Source organism: Dysidea avara, chromosome 7 (assembly GCF_963678975.1).
Source record: "Dysidea avara chromosome 7, odDysAvar1.4, whole genome shotgun sequence".
NCBI classification, from domain to species: Eukaryota; Metazoa; Porifera; class Demospongiae; order Dictyoceratida; family Dysideidae; genus Dysidea; species Dysidea avara.
In genome coordinates, this window is record NC_089278.1 from 3,907,762 (window position 1) to 3,925,010 (window position 17,249).

General features: G+C 40.9%; 3 protein-coding genes across 4 annotated transcripts; 1 reads left to right on the plus strand and 2 right to left on the minus strand.

Moving 5' to 3' along the window:
* Positions 1-50: 50 nt before the first annotated feature.
* Positions 51-13,369, minus strand: LOC136260902 (protein Churchill-like). The gene is made up of 5 exons (XM_066054811.1): positions 13,135-13,369; positions 12,971-13,038; positions 12,785-12,923; positions 12,662-12,732; positions 51-318 (listed from the first exon to the last, which is right to left on the minus strand). The coding sequence occupies exons 2-5, from the start codon at positions 13,007-13,009 to the stop codon at positions 229-231; spliced, it is 339 nt and encodes a 112-aa protein (XP_065910883.1). The 5' UTR covers positions 13,010-13,038; positions 13,135-13,369; the 3' UTR covers positions 51-228.
* A 243-nt stretch (positions 13,370-13,612) lies between these two features.
* LOC136260899 (uncharacterized) lies at positions 13,613-14,954 on the minus strand. Of its 2 annotated transcripts, none has more exons than XM_066054807.1 (2): positions 14,434-14,954; positions 13,613-14,179 (listed from the first exon to the last, which is right to left on the minus strand). In XM_066054807.1, exons 1-2 carry the CDS (start codon positions 14,890-14,892, stop codon positions 13,742-13,744), a joined length of 897 nt encoding a protein of 298 aa, XP_065910879.1. In that variant the 5' UTR covers positions 14,893-14,954; the 3' UTR covers positions 13,613-13,741. The 2 variants fall into 2 exon arrangements, with proteins under 2 accessions (XP_065910879.1, XP_065910877.1); XM_066054805.1 differs by having other exon boundaries at positions 14,407-14,954.
* Positions 14,935-17,244, plus strand: LOC136260897 (26S proteasome regulatory subunit 6A-B-like). The gene is made up of 18 exons (XM_066054802.1): positions 14,935-15,071; positions 15,119-15,199; positions 15,282-15,344; positions 15,396-15,458; positions 15,509-15,535; positions 15,584-15,664; positions 15,717-15,779; positions 15,833-15,879; positions 15,930-16,020; positions 16,071-16,143; positions 16,194-16,264; positions 16,316-16,354; positions 16,419-16,526; positions 16,574-16,606; positions 16,652-16,717; positions 16,764-16,991; positions 17,042-17,099; positions 17,152-17,244. The coding sequence occupies exons 1-18, from the start codon at positions 15,033-15,035 to the stop codon at positions 17,202-17,204; spliced, it is 1,284 nt and encodes a 427-aa protein (XP_065910874.1). The 5' UTR covers positions 14,935-15,032; the 3' UTR covers positions 17,205-17,244.
* The last annotated feature ends 5 nt before the right edge of the window (positions 17,245-17,249 follow it).

Here is a 17,249-nt window from a genome sequence, read left to right on the forward strand (position 1 = left end):
CCCTGAGGACATCAGTTCTAAACAAGTATCCTTACGATTATAATCACTGATCTGTTGTTTCCTTAATAATGTCCACAGATATTCATAGCACATCATACAAATTATCATAAAATGTACAAAATCATACTGAAAGATAGCTCTGATTTTTTTGGAAGAATTACAATATACTCTTTACAATTGTTTAGTGAAAATTAAAACTATTTAATGATAATTTCGTGGTTCAATTCATCAGAAAAGCTGCTTTTCTCTTGGGTCATCAGGTAAAATGCTGACAGTGGCAGAACCATATCCACAAAGAGTACAGTTCATTGAATATTCCTGTTTGCAACAACAGTATGGCAATATAATGCTACAAGTTACATTTAATAGAGCAGTACAAGGGCCTCTTATCTGAATTCCCCAACAGTAACTTTGGTGGTATTGTCTGGTGATGGCTGCATTAATATAAAAACATTGATGCCTTTTGTAATTTTATATATTATGTTGAAGCCACAGGTAGAAGGAGAAACACAGGAAATACCTTTGTTTAATAGTTGGGACAGGTATATACTCACTAACTACACAGGTACATTTAGCTAGAACACATGTACATTAACTTGCTCTTAAACTGAAGTAGTAAATGTTGTACATGTACAACATTGCTTACAAATTATTATCACAAACTACATCACTATGTGTGTGGAAGACTGGCTATAATCACTTGACACAATTTAAAATGTGATCATCAGGAGCCAGGTCAAGCAAGTTTTGAAGTGTTAAGTATTTAAAGGAGAAGTTTGTGTCACGTCTTGCACATCAAATACTACACTAAAGTGACTAAACTTCTTTTTATAGTTCAGCATCAAAGAGGAGTACTTAGTTTTGCCTTTATAAATAAGTTGAGCTTATCAGTTACACATTAATGTAGTTTGTTGAGCTGTACTGAACACTCTATGAAGCTTCTGCACTTTATTAGCTAATTAGCCCTTTTACCATATTATTAAACACTCCAGTAAACTTCTACACGCTTCATATACCTTTGTATGTTCAAACTTGGTCAACTGTACCATATATGCAGGTTTTTTGAGGGATGTAATTTTGCGAATACAAAAGCTTTCATGAAATTGAAAATCTTACAAGGGTCCAGAGGACCTGATGTGAGATTACAATTCTATTAGTGACCAGGTAAGTACATGACAGTGTATTTGGCCCCAAATACCATTCCATACTCAGTAAGTTTAAAGCGGCCATCTATTAATATCCCAGAGCACGTGATGATAATTGGCCTCATAATACAAGGCAAATGATATATTAATAGCAGTGATGATACATACATATATAGTGAACAAATCATACAGATGAATCTTGAGTGTTACCAGTCTTGTTCAAGAAGATCTGGGCAGAGAAAAGAGATCAGTACATGACAGTGTAGCTGGGAGGGTGCTCTATTGAGGGGAAATACACTGTCATGTACTTACCTGGTCACCAATAGAATTATAATCTCACATCAGGCCCTCTGGACCATTGTGAGATTTTCAATTCTATGTTGTGATGAGGTTGCGTACATGACAGTGTATTTCCCACTCTGATTCTCAGCTGCCATAGCTTTCCTCACACTAGATTTCAGACATGAGCGGAAATGTAGTCTTCCACACTTTCAGACAATCTGAGTTTTTTTTTGTCTATTTATAAAAGGTGTCTGGATCAAAGAGTTTCGCCTGTGGCTGCATGACTTCATCATCACTATCCTCATCGCCACTCTCTGTTTCATAATAGCAATGACGCTTTTCACCCAGTCTTTGGTAGACCAATTCTTGTAGATGACGACTATCTTCAGTGTTTACCAAACAATTTTCTCTTACTGCTACAGGTCCAGCATATGTATTGGCTGGTGAGCTCTTATTCATCAACTTTGATCTGACCTGAGTAAAGAGAAAGACAGGCCCAGCATAATTTTAGCTGGCGAGCTAGATAAGCTCGAACTGTCCTGCATACCCCACTTGTGCAGGTTGATTGGCACCACTGCTTAGTGGCCCATTGGTCTAGAGACTGACGTGTTATAGTTCGCCATCTCCCACTGATCTATATAGAGAGAATGCAGGCCCAGCATTAATGTTTTGCTGGCGAGCTTCCATGCTCAAGACTGACCTGCAGTGTGCCACCTGTGGCTGGACAGGCACCGAAGTGCGGCTCCCATCAAATATGCCTGTTGGGCTTGGAGTGCCAGAAATGGATTTAACATCCATGGGGACCATTGAGAGGCCATCAGTAGAGGATCTCTAGTACCTGCCCAGTGCCCATGAGAAAATGGACTGCGGGTTGGGTGGTTGGTGAGGTTGCTGTGACACTCAGCGAAACAGAAGTAACTGTGGCCACATTCGTCTCAGTCGATGCCAACAGTTGAGTAGACATCACCGAAGAAGTCTTATAAGGTTCCTGGTTAATAAGTCACTTGGTGCCAAAATATACAACTCTTTTTGCCGAGCAAAATAGAGGCCAATTATCATCACGTACTCTGGGCTACTAATAGATGGCACACTATTAAATTTGCTGAGTATGGAATGGTATTTGGGGCCAAATACACTGTCATGTATGTAACTTTCTCACAACATAGAATTTTAATTGTGAAAGTGAACAAAAATATTAAAGTTACGGATCAAGCAACTAATTATGTGATGTTTATTTATATTACGTAATCTGTATAACTTGTTAGACATGGCCAAAGGCTGTTGCTAAGTTAGTTATTGTACAAATAAAGTTGCAGTGCTGTATTGTAGTAAAGTATTAATAAGTGAACCGGGTTGTTAACTGTCATGCGGCTTGTGACATTTGGTGCTGAAACCAGGGAGGTGTGTCCACTGACGTCTGAACCACTGTTGGTGTATTGAAGAATTTGTAACCTGACACAAATAAGTTATGGTACTGTGGTGAAATTGAATTTAACATACCAGTTAAGGCAAGCTACTGAACCAATTCACTACACGTGTTCTTTATTGTCTGTTTTCTTCACTAAGTTAAAAGTTAGTCAAGTAGCTATGCCCACTAAGCTCACCTAGCCATGCTGGCAATTAGTAGTTTGAAGAGCACCAGGCAAGGACAAGGGCTGCATTGACTAAAGAAGCAGAAGCAAACTTTCTGTTATAGAGAGACTCCAAGCTGAATGAAGAGAGGTTGAAATATTAATTTGCTATCAATTAGCAAGGCAATTTTAAATCTTGAAGTCAAGTTGGCATGCTTGAAGGCAGCCAATGAGAAATTAGCAGAAGCACTAGAGTAGAATGAGGTTACCTCATATATTTTCAAAGCACCCTAGATGTAGATGGGAATTCACTGATGGAATTATTGACAAGATTTCACTGAGAATACTTAAAGAAGAGGTGGAAATAAAACATAGATCGACTCAGTCGAGCCAAAGTCAGACATTAGAAGAAAGACTACAACAAGTCCAAGTGGAAGTAAGACAACTACAAGAACCATAGAGCCAGGTATATCCAGAATCTGGTCACAACCATCAGTAGCAATAAAACCACCCAAACTTGATATAGCCCCCTTTAAGGGAGACGTGTTGAAGTGGCAAGAGTTTTGGGGACAGCAGACTATGCACCTGTTGATAAATTCAACTACAAAGCTAAGGGTAGAGGCTTTAGAGGCAATTTCAGGATGCAACGATATCTACAAGATTATTGTGGTTGATGTTTTGAAAAGAAGGCTTGGTAGGCCACAGCTTATTGTTGATGCCATTTATCACATCTTCCATCTGCATTACACAGTTAAGGCACTGCTATGATACGATCGAATGCCATTTGAGAAGCTTATAGACAATTGGTGAGAATATTGACCATCACATCATTCCTTAATACTTGAGAAACTTCCTTAGAAAGTTCGTTACCAATTATATATGCAGAAGCCGTAGGATGAAGAGTGGACTGTTGCTAAGCTATGTATGTTACTAGGGAGACACATTTCAGGCTGTTCCAACTATGAAAACTTAAAGTCTACAGCAGGAGGACTGTTAGCTGGAAATGGTAACACCAGAAGTCAGAATTCACAGAAAGGGACTCAATCTCACCAACCATGTTTTATCTACTCCACTGGTCGGATGAGTGTTCCAAGTATACAACACTGTAGGCCGGGAAAGGAGAAACTAAAAGGGTACTGCTTTAGTTGTTAGAGTGGACATGTTTTGAAGAACTGCAAAGTTGATAGAGCCTGTGCTCATTGTGGAAAAAAGGAAGTCACCACTTTGTAGCACATTATTCCAGATGCCCCATAGTCCACAAATTATCAGTGCTGAAAGTTCAAAGCCAGAAAGCGCTATAGTAGCCAGGTACCTGCAACTGTAACAGTACAGAACAGAAAGGACAAATCATCAGCATCAGTTTGCCTTATTCTGGACTCAGGGTCCCAGAGGTCTTATATTACAGAGAAGCTAGTGAAAGGACTTCAGTTGACATTGAACCAAACTGAGAAACTGTCAGTTGTCAATTTCGGCTTAAACAGACCCAAGAACGTGAAGTTTAAGCTTGCCTCTCAAGGATGGCAGTGCCATGTCAATGAATGTCACAGTGTTCCCTAACATTACTGGGAAAATAAACCGTGCCCCCTAAATCAGGAAGACATAGAATTCTTGAAAGGCGAATGGAAGGTACCCTGTCATGCTGAGTCATCTAGCATTGAAATGCTTATTGGCAATGACTACTAAAGCACAGATCCTTCCCTCTCTTCTAAGCCCTCCCTGGAACATTGTGGAACTTGAGTCAATAGGCATCACTGACTCACCATCACAAATGATGAATATGCATTTGAGAACTTTACTAAGAATGTTTACTGATGGGAGGTATATGGTCACCTGATCGTGGAGAGAGAGTACTCCAGACCTGCCACAGAACTATCAGCTGGCAGTTGTTCAAGCAGTACAACAAGACAACACAGGACCAGTTGAATAGTGTTATAGAGAAGGTCACCAGTACCTCAACAGAAGGCTTGATCAAGCACTATATCCCCCACCACCCAGTGATTACTCCAGCAAAGGACACTACGAAGGTGAGAATAGTGTATGATGCTTCTGCAAAAACTAAGAAAGAGAACAAGAGTTTGAATGAGTGTCTGTACAGAGGGCCTGTGATAATTGACCAGTTTGTATGGTCTGTTAATTAGATTCAGACTTTCTCCAATTGGTGTGGTTGGAGGTATTGAGAAGGCTTTTCTGAATGTGGGGCTTCAGGTGCAAGACAGAGATGCCATGAGATTCCTTTAGCTGCAAGATTCTACAAAGACAGATGTAGAAAATAATTTATAGATTATAATTAATGAGACTCGTTCATGTAACACCAGTATTTCTATTACACAACAATACAGCACTTCACAGCTACACAATAAGTCCCCTTCCGATAAATGCACAGTGCGCGCCCAAAGTCTAGCCTTTTCTTTTTGCTGCACAACACATGGCAGTACTTCATGGCAACATCATATAATAGAGAATAATGGGCAGAACGGAACACTTAGTGCCCAGCTAGGCAAAGAAGTGGAGTGTCTTCTTCAGGATCCTTCCAAGAGAGTATAAAACTTGCTCAGAGGCTGAGTTGTAACAATCCATGGTTTTCCCCATTCCTCACCCCCAGTGAGATGTTTGTGGGAGACGGGACTGCCAACCTCACCCTTAGTGAGACATCTGTAGGCGGCGGAGCTGCTTGCCTCACCCCTAGTGGGATGGCTGTAGGCAGTGGGCTGGTACCACCGCCATGGATGGGGGCACCATTCGTCGTACCCCCATTTGTGCCATGGCCTTATCCAAGTGTGATGGTGCCAGTGACCACAAGTGGAGGGCCGGTGATGACCAAATCGTGTAGTTCACCTCAATTGGAGAGATCGAGCTCTGAATTCAGAGCTTGTGAACGAAGACATTGTGGAGCCCTTGAGTGAGACCGAAGCCCAGGAGTTCAAGGAGTACGAGGAATTCGACCCTTCAACCAAGCCCGACAGTTCATGGGATCCTCCAGCAACAATGTTAGCCTTCCTGGAGCGCCATTTTAATTGCTCCTTCCTGAGCAAGGATAAGGATAGCATCCTGAAGGAATTTTCTAGACCAAATTGTCCAGCCTTGGTGGCCCCCAAGCTTGATGGCTTAGTGAAAGAACAACTATCAAGGAAGGGCAAGGACCCTCAGTTTGGTCTAGAGAGAACCTTGTATAATGTGGAGGACCAGTTATTGGAGGTGGCAGACCCTCTGACATGCCTTTGGGCAGACATTTTGAACCCAGATGTGGCAGAGAGCACTGGTTCTTCTGGGGAACGCCTCTCATGGGATCACTCTGGAGAGGAGCGAGATTGTCTGCTCCAGAGTCAACCCTAAGTTGAAGCCCATTGCTACAGGGAAAACCAGTTATTTGGCCCAGGGTTCTTGGAGAAGGCTTCTGGAGACTAATAAGGTCTTTGACAAAGTGTCTAAGTCAGGCACCTCCTACAAGAGACCTCAGGTGATAAAGGACAATGGTGACCTCCGTAGTTTTTATCCAAAGGCACTCCTGCCAAGTATGGTGGCGGGAAAGTCCAGTGCCTTCCTCAGCTGTACAATCCGCAGAGGTCCAAGGGAAGTCCAAGAACTCCCAGTACTACCACAACCCCAAGTGAACCCTGCAATAGTGGGGTCATTTGCAGTGGGGAGAGTAAGTCATTGTCTGGGTGCATGACAGGGTATAACCAACGACCCTTGGGTGCTGGAAGTTATGAGCGGATACCACCTCGAACCTGTAGCACAACCAGTGCAGTCAACTCCAGGTCACATCTCGCAGCAACAACAGCGTCTGATAGGGAAGGAGGTTGGGAAGCTCCTCCAGAAGAAAGCTGCAGAGCCAGTGTCTCCATCAGAGGACCAGTTAGTGAGCAGGATCTTCTTGGTTCCCAAGAAGGATGGGTCTTATCAACCAGTGTTCAACCATCGGCCCCTGAATTGCTTCATGGAGAACTCCCACTTCAAGATGGAGGGGCTCCCAGCTGTGAAAGACAGATGGACTTGAAGAATGTTTACCCAGGGGTGGCAGAGAAGGGGGAGGGGGGTTGTAGCCTCTGTGAAAAAAATTATGGGGGTTTAACCCCCCTAAAATTATTTATAGCTGGGATGGAGAGCCTAGCTCAATAGCATTATTGAGATACTCTAATAGAGCAGTCACAGGGTTTTGGATCAACTGGGACAAGTCCCAGTCCAAGAAGTACACTACTTAGGCTTTGTGGTGGACTCCCAGACAATGTCGCTCTGGCTACCACAAAACAAATTGACTTAGGTGATGCAGAGCTGCAAAGACATGTTACAACCGACTCTGAGAGAAGTAGCCAGGGTAGTAGGGATGCTGTCAGCTAATCAACAAGCAGTTTTACCAGCTCCTCTTTATTACCGGCATCTACAGCACCAGCTAATTCAGTCATTCAGACAGTTGGCTTTGTTTGATGCACTGGTGACTTTGAACACAGGTGCGAGACAAGATCTGGAATGGTGGACACCTGGAATGGCCGGGGTATCAAAGCCCCATCTCCAGATACCATCACGGAGACGGATGTCTCCAAGATAGGTTGGGGAGCCTTCTGCAAGGGGACCAGAACTGGAGGATTGTGGTCAACATCACCACATCAATTACCTAGAAGTTCAAGCGGGAGAGTTTGCAGTGAGATAATTCGTGAAGGGGCAGTCCAACACACATGTTCATCCAAGGATGGACAACCAGATGGCTGTCACCTATATCAACAAGATGGGTGGCATCCATTCTCAGATACTGATGCAGCAAGCTTGCCAGTTGTGGTAGTGGTGCCTTCACAGAGGAATAACACTGTCTGCAGCCAGTGTCCAGAACAGTGTGGCACACAAGGAATCACAATCAGTTCAGACCTCTGCAGAGTGGAAACTGAACTCCAACGTGTTCAAAGGTGTGCAGAGGACCCTAGGTCTTGCACAGTGGATTTGTTAGCCACCCACCTCAACCACCAGTTGCCCAGATATGTGAGCTGGAGACCTGTCATGGCAACTTCAGTCTCCCTGCGACCAGTAGGTCCGCAGTCTGTTGAGATAGTGAACCTTCCCATGTGACTAGCTGGAGCTTCCTTTGGGTGAACATTGTCTAAGGGGTTTGTCAATAAGTTCCAAAACCTGGGTAGCCGGAGAGGATCCTCTACCACCAGAAGAAGAGCTGGGAACCATGCCTGAGCCTGCCAGTTGGAGTCAGGGCACCAATGCTGCCTATGAGTCAGGCTGGAGATGCTGGAAATGCTGGTAAAAATGCTGGTGGAAATGGTGGTGTGATTCAAGGCATGTGGATCCCTTTTCAAGTGGAATCCAGCCCTCCTTAGATTTTGTGGGAAGTTTATTCTTCTCAGAGGGTTTGCATTATAGAACCATCAATGGGATTTGATCAGTGTCTCCATGACTCAAGATCCCATTGAGAGTCTGCCTGTAGCATCCCCTGAAGAGCTGATGAGAGGTATCTACAATTCTAGGCTACCCCAACCCCATTACTCCAACACATAGGAAGTCTCAAAGGTTCTAGAATATCTATCTGGCTTGGGTGACAAGCCAGAAGGTGTGCTGTTCAAGTTAGCTTTCCTGACCAAGAAAAGACTAGTGGGAGCTTCCCTTAAAGAATGCTTCTTTGGTGTCTTTGCAGAGGACAAGCAATAGTAGATGGCATTACGGGGCTTCCCCAGTTGGTAAGTTTGGTTGCATGTGTGCTAGGTGGTAACTCAAGGTAGGGTATATTGGATGTATGATTTATTGTGTCACTTGATGGCTACCTGCCTTTGAAATCTACCAGTGTTACATGAATGAGTCTCACAAAATATAATGATCGATTTTATGCTGTAAGGCCTGAAGTTAAATTGTAATTATATAAGTGAGATGAGTGAATGTAATACTGCCTTGCTGAACTTCTCCCCCACCCTACAGTGTTACATTCAATATTTCCAGAACATCAAATGGATGGACTTTTCACATTCTGCAGCAAAGTGTAGGCAGGACTTTGGGTGCACGCTGTGCATTTATTGGATTTTCCTTTCATTTTGTGTAGCTGTGAATGTTGTATTGAGAAAGAAATACCAGTGTTACATTCACTCGTCTCACTCATATAATTACGATTTAACTTCAGGCCTTACAGGCCCTTGTCAAATCAATCATTTATCATTTCTGTAGAGTACCATTTGGGGTAATCTTGAGCCCATTCGGCAGCTATCATTAATTGCCATCTTGATTTACCCATTGCAAAGAGAGTACAGAAAGATATTTATGTTGATGATAACAGGAGGTAGTACACTCATTGAAGCCAAGGGTCTATTTGCAGCAGCCTGAAAGAATGGGCTTCTAACTCTGAGGAGGTTATGGATTTTGTTCCATATGAATGGAAAGTCTGAACACAAAGTCCTAGGTATCAACTGGGACCTGATCAATGATACTCTCTCAGTGGCTGGTCCTTCTATCAATGATGTTAGTTGTGTTTGGACCAAGAGAAAAGTATTACAACTGTTAGTAGTATTTGTGACCAACAGGCTGAAAGAAATCAAATCACTTGATGGAGTAACCTTTAAGCATATTTCATCAGAGGACAATCCTGCTGACTTAGCTACAAGAGGAAAGAGTTGTCATCATCTATCTGATGGATGGGTCCTGCGTGGTTGAAATACCCTAAGTTAGTTATTGTATAAATAAAGTTGCAGCTCTGTATTGTAGTAGCTTGTTTATAAAGTATTAATAAGTGAACCGGATTTTTAATTGTCATGCAGCTTGTGACAGGCTGGCTTGCCTGTAGTATATTTGGTAGTGTTCCATCTAACTCAAACTACACTGTAGCTACACAAAACGTTGATATGAAGCTTTTCATTTTCACTTTAAACTTTTAGACTGATTTATCATACAGCAGGTTATATGTGCGAGGTACTGTATTCATAGGTTTACTCAACCTTGTCATAGTATCTAAAGAGATGCATAGAATTATGGCGAAGCCATTCATGTCTCGCAGATCCTGGAGGGTATCAAGACACACGATAGTGTGTCATGCAGCCAAGTACAGCCAGTGCGGGCGTGTGACAGACAAGTGTATGTTTTACAGGAACCAAGAAAACACCAATTTCATGCACCTATAGCTTGATAATGGCTGGACGGAAATTAACCATTTTTGCTGTGGAAACTCCCTCGGGGTACATTCCAAATTTGAGGTGAATCCACCCATCCATCACTGAGATATGCACCTTCAAAGTTTGTCTTATTTTCTTCGTATTTTTCTTCTTGATCTTTTTCTTCTTATTTGTCTCACACACTTTAGTAGAAAAATTGTAACAACTTGCGCGTGCTTTGGTTGATTCGCTTAAAATTTGGAGGGCAGTTGTTCTTTGTCTGATCTGTTCAATTGGTACAAATCAGACAAAGAACAAAGGAGTTATGCGCGATTTTTCAAAAACCCAAAGGTGATTTGTAGTCACGCCTCCAGGGTGAACCACTTGACAGAATTACTTGAAAATTGGTCTGTACATGGAGTAACTATTGTAGTGCAAACCTTTTGTAGTTTGAAAGAAATCACTCTAACAGTCATGGAGTTATAACAAAAACGCTAACCATGTGTAAAATCACATGATCGAGTTTTGCTAGTATTACTTACCACAACTACCAGGCAAATTAGCTAATGGAATCAGCTGAAAATAGGTAGAGAGGTAGAATAAATAATTTAGAACGATCTTTCAGTAGTTTACAAGGAATCAGACTAAAAACCACCGAGTTACACTACGAAAGTCAAGTAAGTGTAACAAGTGCATGATCGAGATACTCTAATAGTGCAGTCACCCTAATAGAACATTCAGCTATGTAATCAGTCACTCTATTAGAACGTTCAGCTACAATCAAATCACCATGTAGAGAGTTCAACTACGAGGAAGTCACCCTGTAGAGAGTTTAACTATGAACAAGTAGTCACCCTGAAGAGAGTTCAGCAACAAACAAGTCACCCTGTAGACTTCAGTTACAAACAAGTCACCTTGTAGAGATTTCTGCTACAGGGCATAGCTATAGCAGAGAGAACATGTGATAATTTTCATACAATATTAATTTTTGTTTATAAAATTCATCATTACAAAAAAAAGTATTCAGGTATTGATGTCTTCCCCTTTTCTGCAGTACAGAGACAAGTAAAAGAATTACAAGCTGGCCACAGGCTGGCTTTGGAGTATACAAATACAAAAAGAAGTGATATCTATACAATAACAGCCAGGCTGAGAAAAAAGGGTGCGGGCCCCCAAAAAATCCAGGGTAAAAAAATGTGAAATCAAAAGCTGGCGGCCAAGAAAGGACTGCGATGGCAAAAATTTTAATAACAACAATTCAGGTGAATTTGGTGCCAAATCCTAGAAGGCAACACAAATTCACCTGAATTGTCGTTCATTAACCTAACATCACAGTCATTTCTTGGTCACCACTTTTGATCCCACATCTTTTTTCACCCTGGCTTTTTTGGGGGCCGCACCCTTTTTTCACAGCTTGGCTGTTTTTGACAGATTTTAACTACTTCACAAAAATTAAATCTCACAACTGTACAGCACTAGTATGGTATTCTCAAAAAGTATCGCTAGGTGTTCAAACTTTGAATGATTGCCTGTGACCATGCTGTACCGTTAAAGCACTTAGTGAGGTTCAATGAGATCACCATGTCAACTTATTACTTTCATAAAATTTCCTGTTGTGTGATATACCAATTTCAAAGCAACAACTCTTCTAATAGAATAAACACTAATTATTATTATTAACACCATCATGATTATTATGATGAACAAAATGCGATACAATTAAATTAAACACATGGATGTGAGTCCTCAGGCAACATGTGTCCACATATCTGACTTGGGTCAGTTGTGGGCATAAAACTAAAATTGGTAGCTACGAAGAAAAGCAGTCCAGATTGACTGTCCATTCATTAGAGTTTCTACCATAAAAAAAATTCTCTAGGAAGCAGAGATTGAGGCTCTGGCTATTTCATTCAAATCTTCTAGCATTTGCATTAGAAAATGGACAAATTTGTTCTAATCATGTTTTTAATAGACAAATTCCATAATAAGGCTTTATAGCATATAGAAATAACCGTTGCCCCTAGCAACCTGAATTTCCCATTATTTTTAGGTGATAACGTCTAAAATAACTTCTCCAAATTTTGAAAGGATAGCCATAAGATATGACATTTTGAAATTTGTGGTTTTCCCATACATATCTATGTGAGAGGGTTACAGTTGCCCCTTCTGGGCAATCACAAAAGTACATACATCTCAATTTTACATAATTTGTAGGTGTGAATGTCAACAATAATCTTTAAATAAATAGTGTATATAGGTCATAAGGTATGACCATAGATACTACACCTTGAATCCCATGATTTGTGTGATTACTGAGAAAGGGCAACTGTTGCCCCTCTCATTGACAATGTTGCAACTTCAAAATGTCATATCTCATGACTTATTTATGCTATCCTTTTAAAACTTGGAGAAGTGACTTAAGACATTGACACCTACAAATAATGTAAAATTTAGGTTGCTAGGGGCAACGGTTGAATTTTCATTATTATGAAATTTGTCCATTTGCTAGAATAGAGTTAGGTTGAAAGTGACCCAAAACAATGACTTCCACAGTTGTACACAATGGTACACCACAATTTAACATTTATACTACCTGGAATCCGTCATCCACTGAAAATGTGTACTCATGGGAAGCGACGATATGGTCACACTCCTTGCACACATCTGGTCAACAAGACAGCTGGTTAACATTTGACATCAATGGAAAGTCACTCACGATTGTATGTCACTGTTTCTTCACCATCATCATCCTCCTCGCTGACTTTACTTTCTTCTTTAAGGAATCCCACGTTCTTGCATGCGTGACAACCGGCAAAATTCATCAAATAGGCGCCTTTTTCCAGACAAGTGGAACCCTGGATGAGTAGTGTCCACTAGCACGATTTAAGAAAATGCAACTTACTCTATCTGGAGTATTTGTTTTAAGACAATTGATGCACATGGCTTGGTTTCAGTATTTTCACGAGTTGCCTGGTGGGTATTAAAAAGAATTTAAAAACCTCTAAATAAAGCCCAGCATGTTGCACATAAAATGGCTAGGGTGGATCATCATGTTGTTCGATTTACCTGTAATGCGTTTGTCTCAGTACAATCAGTTTCCTCTTCAAGAGCTTCAGACAGATCAACCCGGTGTACACAACAGTGGTGCGTGTATATCTATGGTGTAGCCTACTAGCCTCGTGCCCAGACCGTTTCTTTTGTGTGGCCCACACAAAAGAAGAGAGGTCTGGGCACGAACTTTCTATAAATCTATGATTTCACTCTACCAAAATCAATTGCTCTAATAGAACAATCGTATTGTGTATACTACTCTAATAGAACAATCATATTATTATAAATGCTTTAAGATAATCCATCCCTCCTGGAGGAAAACGGAGTGTGGCCCCGACTAGACATTGGGTGACCTGTAGTTCAAATCCTGGGGTTGGAGGGATTTTTTCCCTTACTTTGGCCCCTTTTCTGTTACACCTTATTAGCTATAAGTTATTAAGTCCTTGTAATTAGGTTAGGTAATCCTAATGCTAATTATATTACTCTAATAGAACAATCACTGATATTCAAAATTCTACTGCATTTTATGGTAGCTATAATTTCACATAGTTTTTCTTCCACTACATGTACATGATCATGAATGGCTATATAATTTTATATACTAAATAATGAAAGAAGTTGTTCAGTTGAAGATAATCCATGGCTCCATGACAGCGATGGCAGATGATGAAGAGGTGGGCTGGGATCGTTCAGGAATGTAATGTGTCTGGTAGCTAATATGACGTGGAGCAGTGCTGTTGTCATACTGTTGATTTCGAAGAAGATTAGCTTGTTTTCTCATCTGCAATAAAGCTGCCAATCGTGAGCGTTCCATTTTTTGTTTATCGAATGAAGAAATAGGAGGCCTAGCATCTTCACTATAGGGTCGATGTGCATGATCCACATAGCAAGGTTTGGCAGTAATGGAAAGCTCATTTCTGTATGACCTGTTGTGACTGCTGCTGTCCTTGCGTTTCTTGTACCCTCTCTTTGGCAACTGTAGTTTGGTTTTATGTTCTGGTCTAGGTGCTCTGAGTATAGATGGTCTTGTTGTATATGATTCTGTTGGAATACCGAGTTCCTGTGTACACAAATTTATAACCTAACAATATAATTATATCAATGCCTGAAATCAAATTCTGAATTCCCAACCATATAGTGACAGGACAAACCGCTCTTTTATTGACTCGCTACCAAGCATAGCATTTGGGATATTGATAACCAATGCAAGCTATTTATGTACATAATTTTACTAGAATGGTCCAAATATCTGGCTACAATTTCAGACAATGTATTCTAACATCTTACTGGGCTCCACCTGCTTTGTGGTGGCACCTTAGAGTGTTTCTGAGGACTGGTACTTCCATGTGTCTTCAGGTTACCAGACAGTATTACAAGTCGTGGCTTCACCATCGTAGGTATGGAGCAATTCCATGTTGGTAGAGGTATTTGTGTGGTGATATAATTCCTCCTGTTACCGTAGTGCTTGTGCATGTTCCGGTACTGCTGGATGTGGAGCTCATGGTTACAGCTGTGCAAAAATGGACAGGTTAATTGAGGCTTGTCGCATGACAAAAGAGGAGCACTTCTTGTATGTAAATTGCTCTCCTTGGATTGTAGTGGGTCCAATTGTTGTGTACAACAAGAATTGTCCCATCCATTCAGTGTAGCAGAGTCCAGAGAGTTCTCACATGAACAAGTACACGTCTGAGACTTCCCACAAACATTCAAATCTAAACTCTTCTCACTTAGCAAAGAATATATGCTTTTTTCTTCACTGAACCTTTGGTACATTTTCAACTGCAGCGAGTTTGTACTGCTATAGCAACATCTACTGCTGAGTAACTACGTCATGAATTCTCGCGTGAGTGTTTCGTCACACGCATCAGCTAAAGGTATAAACTTTTCATTGTGGTACGCAGATAAGATTAATTATGTCTGAAGACGATAAGGCAATTTGGGACGATGGAGAGGTCCGCTGTGGTGTACTTCTATGTAGTAGTTTTAATATTACTTCTAGGCGGCTTTGGACGAAGAGATTTTACAAATGTCCACGGACGAAATTATTAGCAGAACTAAATTACTAGATAATGAGATTAAGGTATTCTTCACCAAGAAACAAAGTGTTATCATAAAATAGCTTACACTTGGGTGACGGGCATTATTTGGAGTATGTTTTGTAGATAATGAAAAGTGAAATAGCACGCTTAAACCACGAACAGCTCGCCATGAAAGAGAGAATTAAAGTTTGTGAACCTATTCTCAGTAGTGTTGAGTGTATACACTTGTGCATGTAGGAAAATACTGACAAAATTAAAGTATTCCGAGTGCTACCATACCTTGTGTCCAATGTGGTTGAAGTGAGTACAACATTAAAATGAGTGCTATTTTGATGGTTGCTGTACCGTAGCTTTTGGACATTGACCCTCAAGATCAAGTAAGAACATCACTCAGATGTTGCTGCACTATTGATGCATATAATTAGGGGGAAGAGGATGGTGGAAATTTGGACTTGGATTCTCAAAGGAAAGGAAAATGTGCTGTAATTAAAACATCTACTAGACAGGTTGGAAATTCACTCTGACTAGCTTGTGTTAGATGTTAATCTTGTCATTTAGACTTATTTTTTACCCGTCATTGGATTAGTTGATCCAGAGAAGCTAAAACCTGGTGACTTAGTGGTAAGTCCAGTCTTATAAAAAGGATGCAGTGTACACCAGTGATGTTTTCACAGGGTGTGAACAAAGATTCTTACTTGATACTAGACACATTACCTCCAGAGTAAGAGCATTCACTAATATCCAATCTACTCTACTAGCTGTGTACTGTAGGTATGATTCACGTGTGAAGGCCATGGAACTGGATGAAAGACCAACAGAGCAGTACAGTGATATTGGTGGCTTAGATAAACAAATAGAAGAAGTCTGTTACCACTTATTGTGTGTTGTATATTCACTGTAAATGCTTGACAGTTAGTGGAGGCTATTGTCTTACCAATGACACATAAACAACGCTTCGTAGATCTTGGGATTCAACCTCCCAAAGGTTTACTATACATACCTTAGCTTATTATTGTAGTGTATATGTTTCTACAGGTGTTCTACTTTATGGTCCCCCAGGTACAGGTAAAACACTGTTAGCCAGGGCCTGTGCTGCTCAAACTAAGGTGTGTATATAGATATGTATGGTGTGGAGTTTTAATTCTTCCCCCTTTTAGTCGGTGTTCTTAAAACTTGCTGGACCCCAGCTAGTACAGGTAAAAATTGTCTTCACTTCTCATAGGGAGGGAAAAAACTGTGTGGATTATTGTGTACCTGCAGATGTTTATTGGAGATGGTGCGAAGATGGTTAGGGACGCATTTGCCCTAGCCAAGGAGAAGGCACCATCAATTATATTTATCGATGAGCTAGATGCCATTGGATCAAAGGTTTCTTCATTGTATCTTACTTGTACTTAATATCATCATGTTGACAGAGATTTGCTAGTGAAAAGGAGGGAGACAGAGAGGTTTGTAGCATGCAAAAAGATTCAAAATACAAGATGTCTTCCTAGGTGCAACGAACCATGTTGGAATTACTTAATCAGCTAGATGGATTTAGCTCTACAAATGAAATCAAGGTATCCAGTCATGAGAAAAGCAATACCTTGACATTTTCTCCTGCAGGTTATTGCTGCCACAAATCGTGTTGATATTCTTGATCCAGCCTTAATGAGATCTGGCCGACTGGACCGCAAGATAGAATTCCCTCACCCAGATGCAGAATCACGTGCAAGAATCTTGCAAATTCATTCACGAAAAATGAATGTCAGTTCAGATGTGAACTTTGAAGAGCTAGCTAGAAGCACTGGTGATTTTAATGGAGCCCAGTGCAAGGCTGTTTGTGTTGAAGCTGTGAGTTAGTAATAGTGTATAGTAGTAATCAACTATGTATGTTGTACTAGGGAATGATAGCACTTAGAAGAGGAGCCATTGAGGTCATCCATGAAGATTACATGGATGGTAATCATATCACTAATGTGGTAACCTTATTATTAACACCTTTATCTAACAGGTGTATTAGAAGTTCAAGCCAAGAAGAAGAAAAACTTGATTTATTATGCATGATGTATTGTACAGTATCACTATGCAAAATTATGACCGACAACCGGG